Genomic DNA, 24,196 nt, shown 5'->3' on the forward strand with positions numbered 1-24,196 from the left:
GTGACTGGTTCGGCCGCGTTCGGGTGAGCTCGGCTGGGCTCCGCTCGGTTCGGGTAAACCCGACTGGGGTCGGCCCGGTTCAGGTGACTTCGGCTCAGGGGGTGCGAAGCGGGGTCGGTGGTTTCGGTGACCTGTTCGACCGCACTCGGGTAAGGTCGGCTGGGCTCGGCTCGGTTCAGGTGAGCTCGGCTGGGGTCGGCTGGGCTGGGCTCGGCTCAGTGATGGCGAGGCGGGCGGCAGGAGGCACCGGGCCCCCCGGGGACGATTTCTCCTTCGTGAGCCCGGCGGTGAAGTACGTGCTGTTCTTCTTCAACATGCTCTTCTGGGTGAGTGCCACCGCCACCGGTGGGCACACCGGGAACCCCCATCACCGGGGATACACCGGAACCCTGGGATTGTCTCTATCCTTTGACCCCACTGGGACACCCCATCCCCGATACCCTCCATTCACGAGGGTTCATTGGGGACCCCTAGATCCTGGTGATCTGCCTCATCCCAGGAGCCCCCCATCACCGGGGGATCACCGGGAAGTCACTGGGGACCCCCGATCTTCTCCAGGATCATTGGACGCCACTGGAACATAGCTCCCATCTCAGAACCCCACTGGGATCCCTGGATCCTGGCACTCCCATCTGCACGGATTCAGCGGGGCCCTCTGGACTCTGGGAACCCACATCCCAGGACTCCCCATCCCCAAAATCCCCGGAAGCCCTGAACCCCCTATCCCCGCATGTTCTCCAGGAGTCCCCATCCCAAGACCTCATCAGGATCCCTGGATCCTGGGACCCCCTATTCCTGGGGATTCAATGGGATGTTCTGGACTCTGGGACCCCCATTCCAGGACTCTCCATCCCTGAACCCCACCATCCCCAGATGTTCCTTAGGATCCCCCAGCCCAAGACCTCTCCAGGATCTCTGCACCCTGGGACCCGTTACCCCAAGACCCCACTGGAATCCCCAGAGCCTGGGACCCTCCCATCCCCATGGATTCAAGGGGATCTTCTGGACTTTGGGATCCTCATCCCAAGACTCTCCATCCCCAGAATGCCTCAGGACCCCTCATCCCTAAATCCCACCATCCCTGGACATTTCCCAGGACACCCCATCTGTGGACAGTCCCCAAGACCCCCTGTCCCAAGACCTCACCAGGATCTCTGAACCCTGGGACCTCTCACACCCCAAGATCCCACTGTGATCCCCAAACCCTCGGACTCCCCATCCCAGGACTCTCCATCCCATCCCCCAAACCACTGCAAGGACCCCTTACCTCCCGTCCCCAGATGTCCCACACAACCTCACATCCCAGGATCTCCAAACCCTCCCTAGACTCCTCATGGGCTTACTGCTGCATTCCCCCATCCCCTGAAGGTTTTTGAGGTGCACCCTTGCTCATGGTGTCATCCATGTGTGTCCCCATCCCAGGGCTACCAGGAGCCACCAGCACACAGGTGACACAGGAGGGACCCACCCTCCAGGTGCCATCACCACCCAAAGCATGGCCTTTGGGCCCAAATTTGACCCCATGCAGGTGGTGACCCCCAAAGTAATGATGAGGGGACACACACACAAAAAGACCTCCCATCTTGTCCCCAACCCAACCCAGGGACACCTCAAGCATGGAAGGCAAAGAATTTTCCACATTTTGGGGTCTTCGGGCATTTTATTTCAGTATTTTAGGGATAATTTGATGACGTTGGAGACTTTTAAGATGTTTTTAGGGGTTTATGTAATATTGTAAGGGATTTTTCTGAATGTTTTGAGGGGTTGGGACATTTTTGGGGACTTTTTTGTGTTGGGATTGGTTCTGGACATTTTTTGTGTTTGGGTTTTTTTGGACATTTTTATCCCTTGGGTTTATTTTTTTTTTTTTTGACCATTTTTATCTTGGCACCTTCTTGGACATTTTTTGTCTTGGTTTTGTGGTGGGCTTTTTTTGGACACTTTGGTTTGGGGATTTTGGGGCATTTTTTGCCTTGGGGTGTTCTTGGACATTTTTTGTCTCAGGGTTTTTTTTGACATTTTTTGTATTTGGATTTTTTTGGACATTTTTTGTAATTGGATTTTTTAAATTTTTTTTCGTCTTGGATCTTTTTTAGCAATTTTTTTGCCTTTTTTTTACTTTTTTATCGTGTGGGTTTTTTTGGTCTTTTTTTGTCTTGGGTTGGGGTTTTTTTGGTCTTTTTTTTTTTTTTTTTTTTTTTTTTTTTACATTTTGGGGATTTTTCTTGACTGCTCTTCCTGAAATCACAGTTTTGAGGAAGTTTCTTGCTTCCAAGAAATCACATTCTCAGAGTCCAGCCACTTAGAGCTGGTGGGGATGGAGGTGACCCCCACAAGGAGGAGGATGTTCACAGTGGGCTCCATCCCACCTGTGATGTGACACCAGGTCCATACTGGGGTGACAAAGGGAAAAGGAGGCAGCAAGTCCATCTCCAGTACCCAGTTTGCATCTTGGACCCTGTGCCATAGATGGTGGTGGCTGGGTGATGGGGTCACAACCTCCATGTCCCCCTCTGCAGATGATCTCAATGGTGATGGTGGCGGTGGGAGTCTACGCCCGGCTGCTGAAACACGCAGGTGAGGTGGTGGGACACACACCGAGGTTCCTTGGTGGTGCCTGGGGGCTCTGGTGCTGGGGTAGGGGACAGGAGGTGACATCTTGCTGCGGCAGAGGCGGCAATGGCGTGCCTGGCAGTGGACCCTGCCATCCTGCTCATTGTGGTGGGCATCCTCACCTTCCTCATCACCTTCTGTGGCTGCGTCGGCTCCTTGAGGGAGAACATCTGCCTGCTGCAGGCGGTGAGTACCCAGGGAATGGTGTCCCCACCCCACTGCTGGACTTCGGTGGCAGTCTTGTCATCCCACCACCACCGCCTTCTTCTTGCCCTCAGTTCTCCATCTGCCTGACCGTCATCTTCCTCCTGCAGCTGGCGGCTGGTGTGTTGGGCTTTGTCTTCTCTGATAAGGTACTTCCAGAGTCGGGGGAGGCTAGATGACCTCAAGCCTGTTCTGTTGGGTGATGACCTTTCTGATGTCCTACCCTTGTTCACCTTACAGGCACGTGGCAAGGTTAGCGAGATCATCAACGGTGCCATCGTGCATTACCGGGATGACTTGGACCTGCAGAACCTTATCGACTTTGGGCAGAAGGAGGTGTGTGGCAGGGGTCTGCCTCCTCCAGAGGACAAGGACATGTTCCCACTCATGGATCAAGTTTGGGGGTCTTGGGTCTTGCCTTAAGTGCATGCCCCAGGGTGAGAGCCCTGCATTGGCTTCTCTTGGCCCAACATTGGCTCTTGTCTGCATGCTGACTTGTCTTGGCCATACATTGGGTCTTCTGGGCCTCATGTTGGCTCTTCTTGGTCATGTGTTCCCTTGTCCCCGTGCTGACTTCTCTTGGCTCCATGTTGGCTCTTCTTGGTCATGTGTTGCCTTGTCCCCGTGCTGACTTGTCTTGGCTCCATGTTGGCTCTTCTTGGTCATGTGTTGCCTTGTCCCCATGCTGACTTGTCTTGGCTCCGTGTTGGCTCTTCTTGGTCATGTGTTGCCTTGTCCCCGTGCTGACTTGTCTTGGCTCCATGTTGGCTCTTCTTGGTCATGTGTTGCCTTGTCCCCATGCTGACTTGTCTTGGCTCCATGTTGGCTCTTCTTGGTCATGTGTTGCCTTGTCCCCGTGCTGACTTGTCTTGGCTCCATGTTGGCTCTTCTTGGTCATGTGTTGCCTTGTCCCCGTGCTGACTTGTCTTGGCTCCGTGTTGGCTCTTCTTGGCTGCGCTTTGTCACATCTTGCCCTGTACAGACCCGTTTCAGCCCCACACTGGCTCTTCTTGGTCCCATGTTGTCTCTTCTTGGCCACATCCACACATTGACTTGTCTTGGCTGTATGTGTGCTCTTGGCCATGTGTTGATTTGTCTTGGCTGCACAATGACTCATCTGGGTCACACATGGACTTGACTGGCCCCACACTGGCTTTTCTTGGACATGTGTTGATTCATCTTTTCCTTGCATCAACACTTGGCCACATGTTGGCTCTACCTGTTTGTGTGTTGACTTGGCCCCATATTGACATGTCTTAGCTCCATGTTGGCTCTTCTTGGCTGAACTTTGTCTCATCTTGCCCCATACTGCCTCATCATGGCCCTGCATTGGCTTGTCTTGGCCATGTGTTGTCTTGGCCATGTGTTGTCTTGGCCTCATGTTGACTTGTCTTGGCCTCATGTTGACTTGTCTTGACCCCATGTTGGCTTGTCTTGGCCCCACATGACTCTTCTTGGCCCCATGTTAACTCTTGTTGGTCCCACGTTGGCTCTACTTGGCTGCACGTTGGCTTTTGGCTCCTCTTGGCCATGCCAGCTCTTCTTGGTCCCAAGGATTTGTTGTCCATGGTTACACCCTGGTTGGGGAGCTCTGGATGAAAAGTGGGTGGAAGAACCCCCTCTGGGTGTCTCTGCTGGAGCCTGTGTTTATGTAGGGCCTACTAAAACTCCCCATGCCCTTCCCTGCAGTTCAGCTGCTGTGGGGGTGTCTCCTACAAGGACTGGTCCCAGAACATGTACTTCAACTGCACTGTCACCAACCCCAGCCGGGAGCGCTGCTCTGTCCCCTTCTCCTGCTGCCTGCAGGACACCAATGAGGTAAGGACAGAATCTTAAGGGAGACCCTGGGTGTCCTTGGGATGACCTCAGGTGTCCTTGTGGGGACCCCAGCTTTGCACCTCTCCTCCCATCCATTTGGGCTGAGCCTGGAGCCTCCTTCCCAGGAGAGGTCTCCCACCATCTTCAGGTTTGGGGACCTTCCAGGTTTGGGGATACCCAGCTGGGATGGGGGTCAATCTCTACTGTGGTGGAGGGAACCCCTCCCAACCCTGCCAGCCCCTGCTGTTGTCCATTTTGGGGGCTGGAGGGTGTTTAGCAATGGGGCTGGGGACACCAAGGGAGGGCTAGGCCTAGAGGGACATCCTGACTGGTGCCAAGGTGAGGGCAGAGGTCTCAACTGCCTCCCAGCTGCCCCTCTAAATGGCAGGGATCATCCCCCCACCAGCCCCTCTGTCTCCTGTCCCCACCTCCCAGGTTGTCATCAACACCATGTGCGGGCAGGGGATGCAGACCATGAGCTACCTGGAGGCCAGTGCCTTCATCTACACCAACGGCTGCATCGACAAACTGGTCAACTGGATCCACAGCAACCTCTTCCTGCTGGGGGGCATCGCCCTGGGGCTGGCCGTCCCCCAGGTACCGCAGGTGTCCCCTTTCTGGGGTCTTAGTTGCAGCCACCAGGGAGCTGGGGCAGTATCTGGGGTGGGGGGAGCAGTGTGAAAGATACGCACATTCTCACCTGGAGGCAGGTGGAACATGCTTGTAGGACAGCAAGGTGATGCTGCCTGGCATCCTTCAGCATCCACCTTTCTTCTCACCTTTCTTCTTTCCTTCCTTCTTGTTGTCTTCTTGCCATATCTTCTTGTCTACGTTCTCATCTTCCTTCTCATATTCCTTCTTCCCTTCTTCCTCCCCTCTTCTTCCTCTTCTTCTTCCCCTTCCTCTGCAGCTGGTGGGCATCCTGCTGGCTCAGATCCTCATCAACCAGATCAGGGACCAGATCAAGCTCCAGCTCTACAACCAGCAGCACCGGGCAGACCCCTGGTACTGAGTCCTGGGCACATCTTGGTGGAGTCAGAGTCCATTCCTGTGCCAAGCCAGAGCTTCCAAGGGGATTTTTCAAACCTGGATCCATAGGAAGAGCTGATGGAGGTTTACCAGAGGAGTTTGTAGGGGACTGTGGACACCTGGATCCATGTGTGGTGGCCACTGTGCCAGAGAGTGATGTGACAGGATGCTGGTGACTCTGCGTGCCAGGTTTGCTGGGACTGTGCCCTGTCTGGGGACTGAACCAGTCCTGGTGAACTGCTGTCTGTCTGTCCTGTCCTGGGTGGCTGCCAGCAGGTCACATGCAAAGCAGGTTTGCACTTCCTATTTTTCATGCTGGAGATGAATGTCTGTCTGTCTGTCTGTCCATCCATGCACCGAGCTGCCTTCTCCTGGGGCAAGGCTGGCTCCAGAACTGGGTGCCACAAACTCTTTTGGCTCCATCTTAGTGCCCTGAGGACATTGCTTGATGCCTGGGAGCAGGAGTGGGTCCATCCTGGAAGAGGAACAAGATGTCCTGCTCTTGGATGACCCGTGTGGGCTCTGCTAGATGAAGGTGGGGATCCCAGCTTGGCCCTGGGGAGCTCAAAAGGGTCCATGAGGTGCTGAGCCCCATGTGTTGCTTTCACAAAGAATAAAGAGAGATGAGGTTGGACCCTGTGATCTCTGCCATGGTGGAGCCTGCTCCTTCACCTGTGTGGGGACACAAATCTGTGGGGACAGTGACAAGGCCAGCCTGATCCCGTGCAGTGCCCTCTTAACAGATTTATGCTGGGTGGGGGTCAGCTGTGGGACCCCCAAAACACAGTGGGAAGAGAAGAGCAGCACAACCAAGTGGTAGAGAGCAGAGAAGTCCCTAGCATGGCCAGGGGGGACTTTGGACAGGGGGGTACCTAAATTCCCACTTTTTCTGCCCCACGGAAGAGCTTACAAAATTTTGGAGGTGCTGCAAGGCACTGCTGTTGCCGCTCCCCCCCACCCCCAGCATCACAGGGTCTGACCTTGGCGCTGCTTTTCGGAGCTGTCGCAAAGCGTGGGTGGAGTTGAAGGTTTTAAGTTGGTTGTTTTGTTTTTTTTTTTTTTTTTTTTTTTTTTCTTCTCGTCGGGCTGGGTGGTCCCTCTGCGCCTCCCCGCCGCGAAGGGAGCCGAGATACGGCCCAGCGCCCGGCTCTTTGTGTGCGGTCGGGAAGCGCCTTGGCTTGGTTCCCCCTGAAAAGCAACTTCTTTTCCCAAAAAGCACTTTCTCTTTCTTCAAAAGGCCACCTCATGCCAACCCTTAAATATGGCTTCTCACTTAAAAGAGGAGTTTCTCCCCCTAAAAATGAGCACTGCTCTGAAAAATGACACCTCCTATCTGAATAGTGACTTCTCCATCTCCCAAAAGTTAGGTTTTGTCCCCCCAAAAACTCTCCTCCAAAGGCCTGCTTGCCTCCAAAAAAGGAAGTTCCCTCTAAAAAGTACCTTCTCTCCAACAGTAGCTTCTCCCACCCTGCTCCAAACTGATTTTTGACCCCAAAAGTAACTTCCCCATCAAAAAAGTAACTTTTCTCTCCCCCATAAGTGACTTTTGTCCCGCAAAGGTAACTTTTCTCACACCATAAGTGACTTTTTCTCCCCTAAAAGTAACTTCCTTCTCAAAAATTGGCAAATTTTCTCACCCCAAAGTAACTGTTCTCCCTAAAAAGTAACTTTTCTCCCCCAGAAGTCACTTCCCCATCGAAAATTGCAACCTTTCTCCCCCCAAAAGTGGCTTTTGTCACCTAAAAGTGATTTTTCTTCCCCTAAAAGTAAATTCTTTCTCAAAAACAAAAGCAACTTTTCTTCTTAATAAGTGGCTTTTCTCTCCCCAAAAGTGGCTTTTGTCTCCCCAAAACGACTTTTCCTCACCCGAAAGTAACCCCTACAAAAAGTACCTTTTCTTCCCACAGAAGTGACTATTGTCCCCAAAATGACTTCCCCTAAAAGTAACTTTCCCCCAAATACTCTTTTATCCCCCAAATGAAACTTTTCTCTCCCACCGAGGTGCCTTTTGTCCCCCCAAACAGACTTTGCTCCCCCTCAGAGTTTCTCTTCCCCAGAAGCAACTTTTCTCCTCCAAAAAGCAACTTTTCCTCCCGCAAAAGTAAACCTCCCTCCCTCCAAGTGACTTTTTTGCCTAAAAAAGAAATCTCTCTCCCAATAAAGTGCCTTTTGTCCCCTCAAAGCAACTTTTGTCCCCCCAAACCGACTCTTTTCCCCTCAAAAGTGGCTTCTCTTTCCATAGGGCAACCTTCCTCCTCCCAAAAGTAACTTTTTCTCCCCCTAAAGCTGCTTCCCCCAGAAAAATTTCCTTTCCCCCCAATCCAACCTTCCTCCCCTAAAAGTGACATATCTCCCTAAAAAAGCAACTTTTCTCTCTCTCAAAAGTGACTTCTCTGCCCCCCCAAAAAACTTCATCCACCAAACGTAACTTTTTGCTCCCCAAAACAACTTTTATCCTCTTCAGACACGACTTTCCCCTCAAAAAGCCACTTTCCACCCTCAAAACCAACCTCCCCCTCCCAAATCTCCTCTCCCCCCTTCCACATCCAGCTCCTCTCTGAAAAACACAAACTTTCGCCTCCCAAACCAGGACTCCTCCCCCTTGCGAAGCAACATTTTTTCCTCCCAAAAGCAACTTCTCCCTCCCTAAATCAAATTTTCCCCTCGCAAACCCCCAAATTACCCCCCAAGCCTAACCTTTATTCCTCACAAAAACATTTTACCCTCAAAAATAGCTTTCCCCTTACTCAGAACCTCCTTTTCTCCTCTCTGAGCGCCATGCCCTCTCCTCAAATCTCCACTTTCCTCCTCAAATCTCCACTTTCCTCCTCAAATCTCCACTTTCCTCCTCAAACTCTCGTCCTGTCCGTCTGCTCCGAAAAAAAAGCGACTTTTCCTTCACAAACCTCACCATTTCCCCACAAAACAAACCCCAGCTTTTCCCTCAGAAACTAACATTTTCCCCAACTTTTTCCTCGCAAAAACTAGAATTCCGCCCCCCCGAACCCAACCTTTTCCTCAAAAAAAAAAAAAAAAATAAAAAATTCCCCCCCCCAAAGCAAACTTTTGTTTCCTCACAAAACTTGAAACTTTCACCGCAAACCCCAACGTTTTCATCACAAAATCTTCACATTTCACCCTCTAAAAGCAACTTTCCCTAACTCGGGCGATCAACGCTCCTCGCTAAGCGCCATTCGCTCTCCTCAACCCCCTCCCGCCCCCCACCTTTTCCTCCTCAAAAATTCGTCCTCTGCCTGGTTTCTGAAAAAAAAAAAAAAAAAAGAAAAGAAAAAAAAGTAACTTTTCCCTCACAGAAAGCCACTTTTCTCCTGCATAGTGAGCTGCCCCCCTCCTCCCGCCGCGCCGCCTCTCCTCAGCCCGCCCCGGCGGGGGGCGCGGGGCCGTGGCGGGCCGGGCCGGGCCGCGCTGAGGGAGGAGGAGGAGGAGGAGGTGGAGGAGGAGCGGCCCCGCTCCGCTCCCGGCGAGCTCAACAAAGGGCGTCGGGGCATGGCGGGGGCCGGGGCCGGGCCGCCCGCTTAGCGCCGGTGCGGGCCCGGGATGGCGGCTCAGGGCGGCGGGTGGCGGTGGGCGCTGGGGTTGGGGATGGCGCTGGCGTTGGGGCTGGGCGGCCGCCGCTGCTGCTGTCCCGCCGCCGCCGCCGCCCTGCCGTTCCTCAACGCTTCGGCCGTTCCCGAGCGCTGCCGCCGCCCCGCGACCTGCGAACGGCTCCGATACGGTGCTTGCCTGGGTTCGGCGCTACCTTACGCCGCTACCTCCACGCTGCTGGCAGCCGACTCCGACTCGCAGGAGGAGGCTCACGGAAAGCTCCTGCTCTGGTCCGGTATGGACGGGGCTGAGGGCTGGGGGGGAGGGGGGTGTGGGGTGGTGGTGCTCGGGCCCTGCGCGGTGCAGCGGGGATGGCAGTGGGGCGGTGGTACGCGAGCGAAGGAGGTGTGGGGGAGGACGTGCACACTCAGGAGTCCGGGAAGGGCCTGAAAAGGGCACTGGGAGGGGGAGTGGTGGTGGGCACTGGGCCTGAGGAGCACTACAGAAGGGCACAGGATGGTAGAGTATAGAGAGGAGCAGTATAGTGAGGGACGGGATGGGTACAGTCTGGAGGGGAGCAGTATAGTGGAGGGCAGGATGGGTACAGTCTGGAGGGGAGCAGTATAGTGGAGGGCAGGATGGGTACAGGATGAAGGGGAGCAGTATAGTGGAGGGCAGGATGGGTACAGGATGAAGGGGAGCAGTATAGTGGAGGGCAGGATGGGTACAGGATGGAGGGGAGCTGTACAGTGAGGGATGGGATGAGCATAGGATGGAGGGGAGCAGTATCGTGGAGGGCAGGATGGGTACAGGATGGAGAGGTGCAGTACAGTGAGGGATGGGATGAGCATAGGATGGAGGGGAGCGGTATCGTGGAGGGCAGGATGGGTACAGGATGGAGAGGTGCAGTATAGTGGAGAGCAGGATGGGTACGGTCTAGATGGGAGCCCTATAGTGGGGGACAGGGAACAAGCGTGGCACTCCAAAGGCTTTATAGAGGGATCTGGGCACCTCGTATGCCAAATTGAGGGGTGGGATGGTGGAGGGTGAGTTCTGCCCCATCCGAACCCTATATACAGTTGCCATGGGGACAGGGGGACATTGTGGGGTGGCAGGGATAGGATAAAACAGGGTGGGGGACACAGCATGACACAGACTGGAAGGGACAGAGTGACATGGGGTGGCAGGGACAGGATAACATGGGGTAGAGGATACAGGGTGACATAGGGTGGCAGGGACAGGGTAACACAGGATGGGGAACACAGAGTGACCTGGGGTTAATGGTGCTGTCCCCACAGGCCTGCGCAATGCCCCGCGCTGCTGGGACGTCATCCAGCCCCTGCTCTGTGCCGTCTACATGCCCAAGTGTGAGGATGGCCAGGTGGAGCTGCCCAGCCAGACCCTCTGCCAGGCCACCCGGGCACCCTGCACCATCGTGGAGCGCGAACGTGGTTGGCCTGACTTCCTCAAGTGCACACCTGACCGCTTCCCCGAGGGATGCCCGGTATGGGGGGGAGATCGGGTGGACACCCTGCAGGACCTGGGGGGTGTCAAGTGGGTGAAAAGCCAGCGATGAACCACCAATGTGTCCTCCCAGCCCAGAGCCAGCTGTGTCCTGGGCTAATCCCCAGCAGTGTGGGCAGCAGGTAGAGGGAGGGGATTCTGCCCCTCTGCTGCTCTCTGCTGGGACCCCACCTGCAGTGCTGGGGCCAGCTTTGGAGTCCTCAGGACAGGAGAGACATGGACCTGTTGGAGTGGGGCCAGAGGAGACCGCAGCAATGATGGGAGGGCTGGAAGCCCTCCACTGTGAAGCCAGGCTGAGAGAGTTGGGGTTGTTCAGGCTGGATAAGAAAAGGCTCCAGGGAGACCTTCTGGTGGCCTTTCAGGACTTAAAGGGGCTGAGAAGAAAGGTGGAGAGGGACTTCTGAGCCGGGCCTGTTGTGGCAGGACAAGAGGTGATGGTCTGAAATTTAGATTGGATGTATGGATGTAAGGAAGATGTTCTTTATGATGAGGGTGGTGAGACCATATCTCAGCTTGCCCAGAGAGGTGTTAGAAGCCCCATCCCTGCAACCACTCCAGGTCAGGTTGTTTGAAGCTCTGAGCAACCTCCTCTAGTTGTTGCTAACTACAGCGGTGTTGGACTAGATGGCCCTTGAAGGTCCCTTCCAGCCCAAACCATTCTATCACTCTATGAAATCCTCGCGGGGCAACAGAAGCATGGAAAGATCTCCAGCCCTCTGCATGGGACCAATGTCTACTCCTTCACCACGGAGGTGCTTCCTCCTCCTTCTCACAGCCTCTTTTCTCCTCTGGCAGAACGAGGTGCAGAACATCAAGTTCAACAGCTCGGGGCAGTGCGAGGCACCACTGGTGAGGACGGACAACCCCAAGAGCTGGTACGAGGACGTGGAGGGCTGTGGCATCCAGTGCCAGAACCCCCTCTTCACCGAGAAGGAGCACCGCGAGATGCACGTCTACATCGCTGCCTTCAGCTCCGTCACCATCTTCTGCACGTTCTTCACCCTGGTGAGAGGAGCTGGGGACACGATGCGGCACCTCCAAAAGGGGGGATCCGACACTAAGCTGTCCCTTTGCTCCCCCTCCGTCAGGCCACGTTCGTTGCCGACTGGAGGAACTCCAACCGCTACCCTGCCGTCATCCTCTTCTACGTCAATGCCTGCTTCTTCGTGGGCAGCATCGGCTGGTTGGCGCAGTTCATGGACGGTGCCCGCGACGAGATCGTCTGCCGAGCTGATGGCACCATGCGGCTGGGAGAACCCACGTATGTGTTGCCTTCATCCCCATCCCACTATGGCCGCCTGGCAAGAGGTGCCCCCCAAGGCCTAAGAGGGCTCTTGGGGTTTCTTGGGTGCATGGAGGATACACTCCACTCTTGGGGTGGGAGAGACCTTCTTCTTCTCTTTGTCCTCTCGTGGAGGTTGGTGACGTTCCTGTCTCACCTTCTCTTGTAGCTCCAATGAGACGCTGTCCTGCGTCATCATCTTTGTCATCGTCTACTACTCACTGATGTCGGGTGTCATCTGGTTTGTCATGCTGACCTACGCCTGGCACACCTCCTTCAAGGCTCTGGGCACCACCTACCAGCCACTCCTGGGCAAGACCTCTTACTTCCACCTCATCACCTGGTCCATCCCCTTTGTCCTCACTGTGGCCATCCTGGCTGTGGCACAGGTAACAGGACCATCATCATCCTGTGTCCTTGTGGCTCACTCCCATGGGGATGTTGTGGATGCCTTTTCCCTCCAGGTGTTCAAGGCCAGCTTGGATGAGGCCTTGAGCAACCTGGTCTAGTGGGAGATGTCCCTGCCAATGGCAGGGTGGTTGGGACTGGACGATCTTTAAGGTCCCTTCCAACCTAAACCATTCTATAAATGAACGTGTGTGGGGAGAGGTGGCCACAGCCAAGTGACCCACACCATGTGCCCTTCTCTGGCAGGTTGATGGTGACTCTGTCAGTGGCATCTGCTTCGTGGGCTACAAGAACTACCGCTACCGGGCTGGCTTTGTCCTGGCACCCATCGGCCTTGTCCTCATCGTTGGGGGCTATTTCCTCATCCGGGGTAGGTGTGGACTCACCTCAGCCTGGGGACAGGGTCATTGTAGGTGTCCCCCCAGCCTTCACCACCTCTTCCTTCCACCACAGGGGTCATGACCCTCTTCTCCATCAAGAGCAACCACCCTGGGCTGCTGAGCGAGAAGGCAGCTAGTAAGATCAACGAGACCATGCTGCGCCTGGGTGAGCATCCAGGCCCAAATCTGGGTGGGACTGGGGTCATTTTGTCCCCTGGACTGGGACAACTCCATCCCACCTTCTTGGGTGTGGCTGCATCAGGGGACAAAGCCGTAGCGATCGTGCTATGGCCTTGGTGAAGCATCTTTCTCCTGGTGTTGTTGAGGTCTGGCTGAACCAGGGATGTCCCACTTCTCCTTCAGGTATCTTTGGCTTTTTGGCCTTTGGCTTTGTCTTCATCACATTTGGCTGCCACTTCTACGACTTCTTCAACCAGGCGGAGTGGGAGCGCAGCTTCCGGGAATACGTCCTGTGAGTGGCACACTGGTGGCATTCCAGAACCTCCCAGCACATTACAGAGTGGAGAACCCCATGTCCCCAAACAGTGCTGCCACCGCAGAGCTGGTGAGTGGTGGTGGGTGTCCCTCTTTTCATGGTCACCATCCTGTGTCTGTCCCCACAGGTGTGAGGCCAATGTGACCATTGCCACGCAGACCAACAAGCCCATCCCAGACTGTGAGATCAAGAACCGTCCAAGCTTGCTGGTGGAGAAGATCAATCTCTTTGCCATGTTTGGCACTGGAGTCTCCATGAGCACCTGGGTCTGGACCAAGGCCACCCTGCTCATTTGGAAGCGCACCTGGTGCAGGTGAGACCTTGAGAATGTTACTTGAGCTCTGTGTGGCCCTTCCCTGCCCCATCCAATGTCCTGAGATGTTGGAGGTAGTCACCAATCTCTTGTCCATAGCATCAATGAGTTGTGGCCTCACAGCAGACAAGAAGGAGGTGGCCTCTTCCACTTTGCAGGTGTCTTATGTCCTGTTTGTGGGACATCCTCCATCCAAGGCCCTTGTCGTCCATGTTCAGAGGAAGAGTGGGAGATGGGGAGGGTCCCTGTGCCCCCTGCTGTGGTACCTGAGGTTGTGAGTCCCTGCTCTGACCCACTGTGTCCCCAGGCTGACGGGGCAGAGCGATGACCAGCCCAAGAGGATCAAGAAGAGCAAGATGATCGCGAAGGCCTTCTCCAAGCGCAAGGAGCTGCTGCGTGACCCAGGCCAGGAGCTGTCCTTCAGCATGCACACTGTCTCGCATGATGGCCCCGTGGGTACGTACCAGTGGGACTTGGGTTGTCCTGGGGCTCCTCACCATCATTGAATCATTTTGATTGGAAGAGACTTCTGTTATCATCAAGTCCAACTCTTAGCCCAGCACTGCCAGGTTGCCACTAATCCGTGTCCCTCAGCATCGCATCTATGCAGCTTTAACACCCCTCCAGGAAAGGGGACTCCACCACTGTCCTGGAAAGCTTGGGTTAGCCCTTGACAATCCTCAAGGGGAAGAAATTGTTCCTCATGTCCATCCTGAACTTCCCCTGGGGCAACTTGAGGCCATTTCTTCTTGTCCTGTCGCTTGTTCCTTTGGTAAAGAGACCATCCCCCACCTGGCTCCGGCCTCCTTTCAGGGAGTTGTAAAGAGCCAGAAGGTCTCCCTTCAGTCTCCTTTTCTCAAGGCTGAGCCCTACCAGGTCCCTCAGCTTCTCCTCAGTTCTCCAGACCCTTCTCCTTCTTCTCCAGAACCATCACCAGCTTCACTGCCCTTCTCTGGACCTGCTCCAGGCCCTCAATGTCCTTGGAGTGAGGGGCCCAAAACTGACCCCAGGGTTTGAGGAGTGGCCTTGCCAGTGCCCAGGCCAGGGGGACAATCACAATCCCTGTTCTGGTACTGTCCATCCACTCCTTCACCTGTGGCTCCCCCACTGTCTTTACAGCTGGTTTAGCGTTTGACATCAATGAGCCATCAGCTGATGTGTCCTCAGCGTGGGCCCAGCATGTCACTAAGATGGTGGCCAGAAGAGGGGCTATCCTGCCCCAGGACATCTCCGTGACACCTGTGGCAACCCCTGGCAAGTCCTTAGGGTCCATCTGGGGCACCTCTGGTGGGACAAGATGGTCTGAGGGGTGTTGGGCATATGGGGGGAGGCAGAGCTGGGGAACTAAGGCTGGTGGGAGGGGAAAAGGGCAGGATGTGGCTGTTCTCACCCACCCCATGTCCCACAGTGCCACCAGAGGAGAGGCCCAACCTCTGGGTGGTGGAGGCTGATGTCTCCCCCGAGCTGCAGAAGCACAGCAGCCGCAAGAAGAAGCGGAGGAAGAAGAAGAAGGAGGAGGTGTACCCAGGTCCTGAGCACTGCCTGGAGGGTTCTGCAGCACACCCAGCCCCCAGTGCTGTCCCTCGCCTGCCCCAGTTGCCCCCCCAGCCCTGTCTGGTTGCCTTTGCCCCTGATACCATCCCAGGACTCCCACCTAAAGCCACCTTCTCAGGAGGACCATGGGAGGGCCACCACAGAGCCAACGTGTTCCACCTCATCAGCAACCCCTTCTGCCCCGAGAATGGGTCCCCTGAGGAGATGAGCCCTGGCACCAGCAGCAGGCACCAGCAGTGCAATGGGGGGCTGTTCTGGCCCCCCAACCATGGCCCCTTGCCCCATGGTGGTGGTGGGTCCAGGACTCAGGGCCGACGAGCTGGCTTAGCCCCCATCCACTCTCGGACCAACCTGATGGACACCGAGCTGCTGGATGCCGATTCGGACTTTTAAGCCCTGATGGGACGATGTGAGGTGATGGGGACAGGTGAGATGAGACCCAAAGCCTCATCCAGCATGAGGAACCTGCAAGGGGACACCAAAACCACCTTGTCCCACTGTGAACGGCCCCAACATCTGATGTCTCCATGCAGTCTCTCCCCTGGGAGGATGGCGTTTCTTGCCGGGCAAGAAGAGCTTTGGAAGTGGCCTCCCGGCAACACCACCAGAAGAGAAACGACCTCACCCAGGTCCTGCAGGGATCTGAGGATAAGGGAGGTGGACAAGGACAGGAGCTGTTTGCCCCCATCCAGGGCTGGAAGGTCCGTAGTGCTTCCAAACACTTGTGCCAATAGTTGTATTTTTTACCTTATTTTCATTTTTGTAAATCTTTTTTGTAACACGTGGTGGCCAGGCTGAAACCCTCCCCCCAAAAACAGAGTGTCTGGGGGGGTCATCCTGGTTATGTGGTCATGGAGGTGTTGGGTAGAAGGTTGGAGTTGGTGATCTTAGAGGTCTTTTCCAACCTTAATGATTCTATGATTCTTACTATGTTTTTTGGGGGGTGCTCCCCTGTTCCTTCAGTGGTCCCAAAGTGCCTTCAGGCTCCTCCAAGAACTGAACCAGACTCAAACTGGGGAGTCGGTGGCATGGCAGTCCCTGGGGAGGAGCTGAACCAGACCCAAACTGGAGGGTTGATGGGATGGCAGCTCCTAAAGATGATCCTCGCCAGACCCAAAGTAGAGAGATAGTGGGATGTCAGCCCCTGGCTAGAGAAGATGGGTCTGGTGGAGCTATGTTGGGGTGCTCCTCAAGCCATGATGAGACAGAACCCCACAATGTAACCCCCTCCATGGGGTTGCCTTTGCTTTCTGAGTGCTCCAACCCCCTGAGCAACGCTGATTATTGCTTTTTAAGGGAAAAAAAGGCAATTTAGAGCACACCTTGAGGCAGGAGAACTTCAGTCCCTGCTGGCATCCCTCTCCATTTTCCCCCTGCACGTCTCCGTTCCATCCTGGGAGTCTCCTGGTTGTCTTCTTTATCCCAGTGACCTCCATGGGTGTTTTTTTTTTGCTGTATAAAGGAAAAGCCCTCCTGTATCAGTATTAAATTTGCCAAGTTTCCATTGCCAACATCTGCCCTGGATTTTTTGGGGAGGTCCCAAGAACAAAGTCTTTTCAAACCTCCTTTAAAAACTTCTTGAAATTGCTTAAATTGCTTTAAATTGCCTTAAAACTAGCTGTAGCCTACCCTGTTCCAGACATTTCACCAGTGGAAGGAGCTGGTGTCTGGGGGCTTTGATAGCAAATTTAGGGGGGAAGGGGGTGTCCTTTGCCAGCAGATGGCACCATGGGATTAAATATCCCCAATCCAGCAGTTGGGGTGGTCCCAGTTTGGGGGTGCTGCTGGTTGCCTTGATGGTTCCATGAGGTGTGCAGATGGTGTTTTGGGGCCAAACACTGCTTTTGGGGTGTCCTTTTTAATTTCATTTTTTAATCTGGGTGCTTGGAAAGACCCTAATCCCTCTAAAATTTGGGTGGAATTTGCCAGGGACTTGCATTTTCCAAATGGATTTTGGGTGAGCAGGGTGGGTTGAACCCATCAAGGGTTCTGCACTGGGGTGGGTGGGCAGCAGGAGACCAAGGTAAAGTTGGGTGCTTCTGGGGTGAAGCAAAATATTTCTCTTTATCCATCTTTAGTTTATTTTCTCTATTTCTCTTTATTTCTCTAAATTCCATTTTTATGAGCTGCTGTTTTTGAAGGAAGAAAGAAAAAAGATTGGAGATACTGCTCCCAAATGAGGTGGATTTGGGCAACAAAAAGCTAAAATACTTCATTTTGGAAGTGACAGGAGACATCCTGACCCCATCAGATACCCACAGGTGTCAAACCCCCCTTGATTTGGCAAAAAGTGGGCAAAAAAAAAGAGAGCTTTTTGGGGAAAATCCCCAACATTTGTCAATTTTTTCCTCACAAGGAGCTCAGGAGATGGAACCATCTCTGCTCTAGCAGAGGAAAATGGGAAGCAACCACCAAAGTCCACCATTTAACCAGGGTGAAGATTAACATATCCTGATTAAAAGGGACGAAAAGCCCAGAATGGAATAAATTCAGACCAATTTGTTACTTCTGGAGCATCCTGCCCTGGCACTGTGCTGGGAACACTGAAAATCCTCACCCAAAAGTGGCTGCTGGGTCCCACCACTGTGGGTCCTCACGGTGTCATATGCTGGTGGGGTCAGGTTCTGCAAGGAAAAAAGAATAACAGTAATTAATTAAGAATGATAATTAAGATTGGGAAGGCAGGGAGGTGCCTTTGCTTTGCCTCTCCCACCATTTTGGCTCCAGGGTATGAGGAGTGCAGCCACCACCCTGGTTTCCCTAACCAAAACCACAGCCAAGAAACCTCTTAACATGGTTGCCTGCAGCAGGACTGGGGACTGGAGAAGGAGGAGAAGATGTCACCTCCAGGGCAGGGACATGGCTAGGGCAGGATCTCCTCCATCTTCTGCACCCTCATGCTGGGGGTTGGGATGTTCCTGCTCCCCACAACTGTGTCCCATGAACCTTTCTCCCTTCAACTCCTTTATTGGGGAAAGTTTTAAGGCATTTGAGGGAACTGAGGGAACCTTCTGGTGACTTTTCAGTGCTTAGAGGGGTTGAAAAGAAAGCTAGAGACAGACTTTTTATCAGGGCCTGTTGTGACAGGACAAGGGGAGATGGTTTGAAACTTTTAGTTTAGGGAGATCTAGACTAGAAAGAATTTTTGATGCTGAGGGTGAGTAAACTCTGTCCCAGCTTGCTCAGAGAGGTGGCCCAAGTCTTATCCCTGGAACCATTCCAGCTCAGGTTGTTTGGGGATCTGAGCAGCCTGCTCTAGTAGCAGGTGTCCCTGCTGACTGCAAGGGACTCGGACTAGATGACCTTGGAAGGTCCCCTCCAACCCAAACTGCTCTGTGATTCCATGAAATCTCCCTTGAGTGACCCAGGTGTCACCTTCTTGGCTCCTTGGCTGGAAAATCCCGTTTAATTTCCCCAATGAAGATTGAGGATCCTCAGGGAAGAGCTCAAATGGCATTTCTGTCCATCAGGCATCCCTCCAGCACAGAATTTTGAGAGGCTGCAGACTTGCAGGTTAAAATTTCAAAGACAGCATGAAAATGGAGCAACATGAGGCCATTTCTTTTTGTCCTATCACTTGTTCCTTGGGACAAGAGACTAACCCCCACCTGGCTCCAATCTACTCTCAGGGACTTGTAGACAGCCTGAAGGTCTCACCTCTACCTTGTTTTCTCCAAAACGAACAACCCCAGGACCCTCAGCTGCTTCTCATAAAATCTCCAGACCCTTCTTCTTGTTCTCCAGGCTCTTCACCAGCTTCACTGCCCTTCTCTGGACACACTCCAGCACCTCAATGTCCTTCTTGGAGTAAGAGGCCCAAAACTAAACCCAGGATTTGAGGTGTGGCCTCAGCAGTGCCCAGGCCCAAGGGACAATCCTTGTCTTGGTCCTGCTGGCCCCACTATTGCTGATCCAAGCCAGGATGCTGGTTGCCTTCTTGGTCAACTGGGCACACACTGGCACATCTTCAGCTGGCTGTTGACCAACACCCCCATGCCCTCATCCACCAGGTCCTTTCCGACCTATGAATATGGCAGTTCATGGGATGAACAATTTGGCCATGTTTGATTTTGCAGCTCTTGTGGTTGAGAAAAACCTGATTTGTTGTTGTGGAAGATCAAAGCACAGGTGGTAGCTTCAGAGCACACTCATGTCTGCCTAGGTTCTCCTCCATCCTCTCCCCTCCATGCAGGGGAAGCAAATGGGACAGAGATGACTACAAAATATCAGATGTCAATGTTTAACTTTGCTCTTCCCTCAAAGACTAAGAAATGCTACATTTGGGGGTTTTGTGTTTTCCTGCCCCCTGCTTCTGCTCCATGGTCTCTTCCAAGTTAGGACACTGGGAAAGAGCTGGATTTGTAGAGCATGTTGTTGAAAAGCTGGAAGCAGGAGTGCCATCTGCAAAGGTTTTTCATAGAATCATAGAATTGTTTTGCTTGGAAAAGACCTCTAAGATCGAGTCCAAATGTCAGCCTAAGACCTCCATGGCCATTTAACCATGCCCCATCTTTCTGTCTTGTGTCCTTGGCTGTTCTGGTGTTCTGAGGTCTGCACAGAAAGCTGCTCTTGGAGATTCTTGGTCACCAGAACAAAATTTCTCACATGCGGACATGGCACTTTGGGACATGGTTTAATAACCATGGCCATCTTTGGTTGACAGTTGGACTCAATGATCCTGGAGGTCTTTTCCAACCCAAACAGTTCTATGATTCTCACCTTTCTGAGGCTCCTTCCTCCAAAAGTGCCCAACATCTGCCTTATTACCCAACTCTCATCTCTCCTAGCGTCCTCCCCACCTCAGCACTGGGAAGAAGCCAGCTCCACCCTCCTCTAGGCACCATCAGTGCTGCTCTCACTGAGCCCTGATTGTTCCCACTGCTCTGTCCTCCCATAACCAACCAGCTTCTCCCTTCCTCTCCTGATACCCCTTCTTTTGCCAGATAAACCCTTGGACTGTGGCATCTGTAGCACCAGGAGATGATAGCGTCTGGCGGATTTCAGCTCTGGGTCAGCACAAGCAGAACCTTGGTGTTGTAGGAGCTTGTGAGGTTTGTGTGGAGCTGCAGTGTCTCTGGAAGGGGAGGGATATTCATGGGCTGCAACTTCAAACTCCTCCCACAGCAGCTTGCCAAGAATTTTGTTTTCCAAGGCTTCAGAGGGGGAATTCTGCCCTCAAACTGAGCTTTCTGATCCTGGGGTGGGGTAGAAACAGACCATCAAACCCAGATGCAGGTCCTGATACCACCTTAGCGAGGAAATTGCTTTGATTCAGTGAAATTGGGACAAAATCTTTCTTTTGCTTTAACTTCAACCTCCCTCACACATTCCTTGTGTCCTCCTCTCTGTGCTTCAGAGCCCAGGAAATGTTTTACAGCCCTTTCTCTCCTCACCCTCATCCCAGGCATTTTTTCCAGTCCAGCTGCCACCCTCCTACATCACAACCCAATTTTCATCCTGCCCCCCATGAATTTTTACCAGTTCAGTGGGTCATCAGCTGCTGACCAGGTTCTTCCTCTCCAACCTCCTTCAGCTTCTCAGGTTTTCCTGCCCCTCTCCCTCTTTTTTTTTTTTGGGGGGGGGGGGGGGAAGGGGGAGGAGGCAGGGGATTCCTGTGGGCTCCACTTCTTGTGCCTCATCTCATAGCCAATTCATCACAAGACAGCTGACCCAGGATTTTGAGTGACTCAAAGGTTCTGGGCTGCAGGTGGTACTTGGGAATCAGTTCCTGAAGAACTGGGTTTGCAGAATGCAACTTACTGTTGGCTTGTATTTTATTTGTAGGCTGACCTGCAAAGGAGCTCTGTGGGCTGCTAGAATTATGGAATCACAGAATGGTTTGGGTTGGAAGAAACCTTTAAGATCAAGTCCAAGAATTAACCCAGCACTGCCAGGTCACCACCAAACCATGGCCCTCAGCACCACATCTCCATGGCTTTGAAACCCCTCCAGGGATGGGGACTCCACCACTACCTTGGAAAGCCTGGGCCAGGGCTTGACAACCCTCAAAGGGGAGAATTGTTCCTCATGTCCAACCTAAACTTCCACTGGGATGACTTGGGGCCATTTCCTCTTCTCTTATCACTTGCTCCCTGGGAGAAGAGACCAACCCCTACCTGGCTCCAGCCTCCTTTCACAGAGTTGTAGAGAGCCAGGTGGTCTCCCCTCAGCTTCCATTTCTCCAGGATAAACAACCCCAGGTCCCTCAGCTACTCCTCACAAGTTCTCCAGACCCTTTTCCTTCTTCTCCAGACCCTTCACCAGCTTTACTGCCCTTTTCTGGACCTGCTCCAGCAACTCAATGTCTTTCTTAGAGTGAGGGGCCCAAAACTGAATCCAGGATTTGAGGCGTGACCTCAGCAGTGTCCAGGGGGACAATTCCTGTCCTGGCCCTGCTGGCCACAGTCTTGCTGATCCAAGCCAGGATGCTGGTGGCCTTCTTGGCCACCTGGGCACACTGCTCAATATCCAACCTCAACATCCCCAGGTATAACTTGAAGCTGGTCCTTCTTGTCTTGCTGGCAGCACAGCCAGTTCTTGGGCTGTCAGACATAACGCTTTCTTTACCCAAACATCTTGGCTCCCCATCTGCTCAGAGGGCTGCAGCCTCTACAAGGACAGGCTGAAAGAGTTGGATTTGCTCAGCCTGCAGAGGAAAAGGCTTCAGGGAGACCTTTTTGCAGCCTTCTAGTACATGAAGGGGGCTACAGAAGAGCTGGAGAGGGACGTTTTATAGGGGCCTGTGGTAATAGGACAAGGGGCAGTGGTTTGAAACTAGAGCAGGGTGGATTTAGATTGGACATGAGGCAGAAGTTCTTCACCATGAGGGCGGTGAGACCCTGGAACAGGCTGCCCAGAGAAGTCGTGGATGCCTCACCTCTGGAAGCGCTTCAGACCAGGCTGGATGAGGCTTTGAGCGACCTGGTCTAGTGGGAGGTGTCCCTGCCCATGGCAGGGGAGGGGTTGGAACTAGATGATGCTGCGGGTCCCTTCCAAACCGTTCTACGACTCTGTCACCCGAGGTGCTATGAGAGGCCGCGCCGCCACCCTCACGCGCCTCTCCCCAGAGGGGCGCAAAGGGCTCGCCCAGGACTACATTTCGGAGCAAGCCCCGCGGCACGGCGCGCCTAGGCGGGTCGCCGAGGGACCGGCGTGGTGCCTGCTGGGAGTTGTAGTTCTGGGCGGGGCGGCAGGAGGGAGGACTGCAGGTCCCAGCATGCCCCGCGGCGGGGCGGGGGCGAGCGGGCGGGCCCTGAGGGAACCGGAGGCGGTGGCGGCGGCAGCGGTGGTGGCGGCGGCGGCGGCGATGTCGGTGCAGGTGGCAGCCCCTGCTGTGGAGCTAAAGGAGCTGAGCGGCCCCATGGATAAAGCGGCGGGGCCACCGTGTGAGCCGGTGACCGCTCACACTCCGGGGCACGCTGTGGCAGCCGCTCAATGCTCGCTGCCGGCCACCGAACGTGAGACGGCCCCGGCGGCGGCGTCCTCCTCCTCCTCCTCCTCCTCTTGTGGTAGTGGCGGCGGCGAGAGGCCTCCGTTGAGTGGCTGCCCCGGGTTGTCTGCCACTGGTTTGCCGCTTGGCGCTGCCAAGGTGCCGCAGGCTTCGGCCATGAAACGGAGTGACCCGCACCACCCCCAGCACCGGCACCGAGACGGCGGCGACAACGGCGGCGGCTGCACGGCCGAGGCGCTCGTCAGCCCTGATGGCACCGTCACCGAGGCGCCGCGCACCGTTAAGAAGGTAACAGGGAGAAACAGGAGGGGGACAAAGGGGGGAGCACCCTCATAAGGGCGTGGGGACACTCACCCCACACCGTGGCTTTGTCACGCTGAGTGGAGCCCCGCAACCCCACCGGGACATGCCCAGGGGACGCACATTCCTCCACCAGGACATCTGGGAGGGACACAAACCTTCCCCACCAACCCAGACGTCCCGCACACACACCGACACACGAAGTCCCACAGGGGCGTTCTTGGTGACCCTACAACCCCCCCAGGAAGGGGGCACCAGTCCCAGTGCTTGCAGACATGCTGCTGTCTCTCTTTGGGCAAGGACTGTGATGGTGTGGGGTCCCTGGTATGCGTGGATGGAGTGTTGGTGTGACCCAAGGTGCTTGTGTGGCCGTGAGGGCATCTCCCATGGCCACGGCGCTTCTGTGGCCCTGGAGCTGGTCCCATGTCCATGGCTGTGTTTTGGGGACACACTTGTCTGCCATTGCAGTGTCCCATCCACTCCTTGCGTCCCGATGGCCAAGCATGAGGTGCAGACACTGGCTGTGGACATGCCCATGGATGTTTGTGACGAGTGTGATCCTGTCCTGTGAATTCTTGTGAGTTGTACGTGTGCCTGGAGTTGTGGTGGCTTCATAGGATGTGTGCTTGTGTTCACCAAGGGGTGTAGGTACACGCAGGGGTGTCTGCTCCCCAGTCCTGCACACCCAGCTGCCTGTGGGTGTTTGCAGGAACCATGGGTGCCAGGTACATGAGCTCTTGGGTGTGTGGAGGTTCACATCAGATCCATGTCCCCCAAGGTTATCTGCTCCTGTGGAAATAGAACTATGTACCTGATAAGAACATAGACATTGATACCATTAGTGCTATTAGCATATCAGGTGTAGCCAGTATGGGTACGGGGTGGGTCTGTGTGAGGTACCCCATCCTCAGGGTGCCCCTCTCTTGCTCTGTGCTCATGGTGGTGGGTGGATGCTCACGAATAAGCATATGTTGGGCCTGTGCTGGTGGCCGTGGTGTGTAGATGCTGTCCTCTGGAGCGATTCCTGTGCTGTGGGAATGTCCCTCAGCCTGTGTCTGCTCCATGGCACTGCCACACAACCTCTAGACATGTAGGTTGTTGGAGTAGATGTAGCTCTGAGGTAGGCATGGACATGGAGGAGAACCTGTAGGTGATTCTATGTTGTGTTTGTGAGCTCTTCTGTACCTAGACTCAAGGCCTTCATCTGTTCATGTAATGGATATAGAAATGTGCCCAGAGGCACCTTGGGAGAAGTGGTGGCCCTTAAGGTGGTTCCATA

At 54.3% G+C, this 24,196-nt stretch overlaps 3 protein-coding genes across 3 annotated transcripts in view; all 3 read left to right on the plus strand.

The window, feature by feature from the left end:
• The first annotated feature begins 221 nt into the window (after window positions 1–221).
• TSPAN33 (tetraspanin 33) lies at window positions 222–5,659 on the plus strand. Its single transcript, XM_054399853.1, has 8 exons — window positions 222–326; window positions 2,520–2,577; window positions 2,672–2,799; window positions 2,892–2,966; window positions 3,058–3,153; window positions 4,507–4,635; window positions 5,071–5,232; window positions 5,546–5,659. Exons 1-8 carry the CDS (start codon window positions 222–224, stop codon window positions 5,645–5,647), a joined length of 855 nt encoding a protein of 284 aa, XP_054255828.1. The 3' UTR covers window positions 5,648–5,659.
• Window positions 5,660–9,222: 3,563 nt separating this feature from the next.
• SMO (smoothened, frizzled class receptor) lies at window positions 9,223–15,639 on the plus strand. The gene is made up of 12 exons (XM_054399757.1): window positions 9,223–9,505; window positions 10,509–10,714; window positions 11,530–11,739; window positions 11,823–11,995; window positions 12,186–12,405; window positions 12,671–12,794; window positions 12,878–12,970; window positions 13,168–13,276; window positions 13,428–13,613; window positions 13,921–14,069; window positions 14,733–14,867; window positions 15,022–15,639. Exons 1-12 carry the CDS (start codon window positions 9,223–9,225, stop codon window positions 15,558–15,560), a joined length of 2,427 nt encoding a protein of 808 aa, XP_054255732.1. The 3' UTR covers window positions 15,561–15,639.
• Window positions 15,640–22,473: 6,834 nt separating this feature from the next.
• AHCYL2 (adenosylhomocysteinase like 2) overlaps window positions 22,474–24,196 on the plus strand; it is an 82,662-nt gene continuing 80,939 nt past the window's right edge. The window contains exon 1 of the mRNA XM_054399758.1: window positions 22,474–22,905. Coding sequence (XP_054255733.1) covers window positions 22,474–22,905 — 432 coding nt within the window. The remainder of the gene's footprint in view (window positions 22,906–24,196) is intronic.

The sequence above is a fragment of the Indicator indicator genome, chromosome 3, assembly GCF_027791375.1.
Source record: "Indicator indicator isolate 239-I01 chromosome 3, UM_Iind_1.1, whole genome shotgun sequence".
Lineage (NCBI taxonomy): Eukaryota > Metazoa > Chordata > Aves > Piciformes > Indicatoridae > Indicator > Indicator indicator.

Excerpts from the sequence above, each read along its gene's own strand:
- TSPAN33 (XM_054399853.1), top strand. The coding sequence starts at position 222 with ATGGCGAGGCGGGCGGCAGGAGGCACCGGGCCCCCCGGGGACGATTTC. Across the intron at positions 3,154-4,506 it reads TCGACTTTGGGCAGAAGGAG|TTCAGCTGCTGTGGGGGTGT; the intron begins GTGTGTGGCAGG and ends CCTTCCCTGCAG. Across the intron at positions 4,636-5,070 it reads GCCTGCAGGACACCAATGAG|GTTGTCATCAACACCATGTG; the intron begins GTAAGGACAGAA and ends CCCACCTCCCAG.
- SMO (XM_054399757.1), top strand. The coding sequence starts at position 9,223 with ATGGCGGCTCAGGGCGGCGGGTGGCGGTGGGCGCTGGGGTTGGGGATG. Across the intron at positions 11,996-12,185 it reads ATGCGGCTGGGAGAACCCAC|CTCCAATGAGACGCTGTCCT; the intron begins GTATGTGTTGCC and ends CTTCTCTTGTAG. Across the intron at positions 12,406-12,670 it reads CCATCCTGGCTGTGGCACAG|GTTGATGGTGACTCTGTCAG; the intron begins GTAACAGGACCA and ends CTTCTCTGGCAG.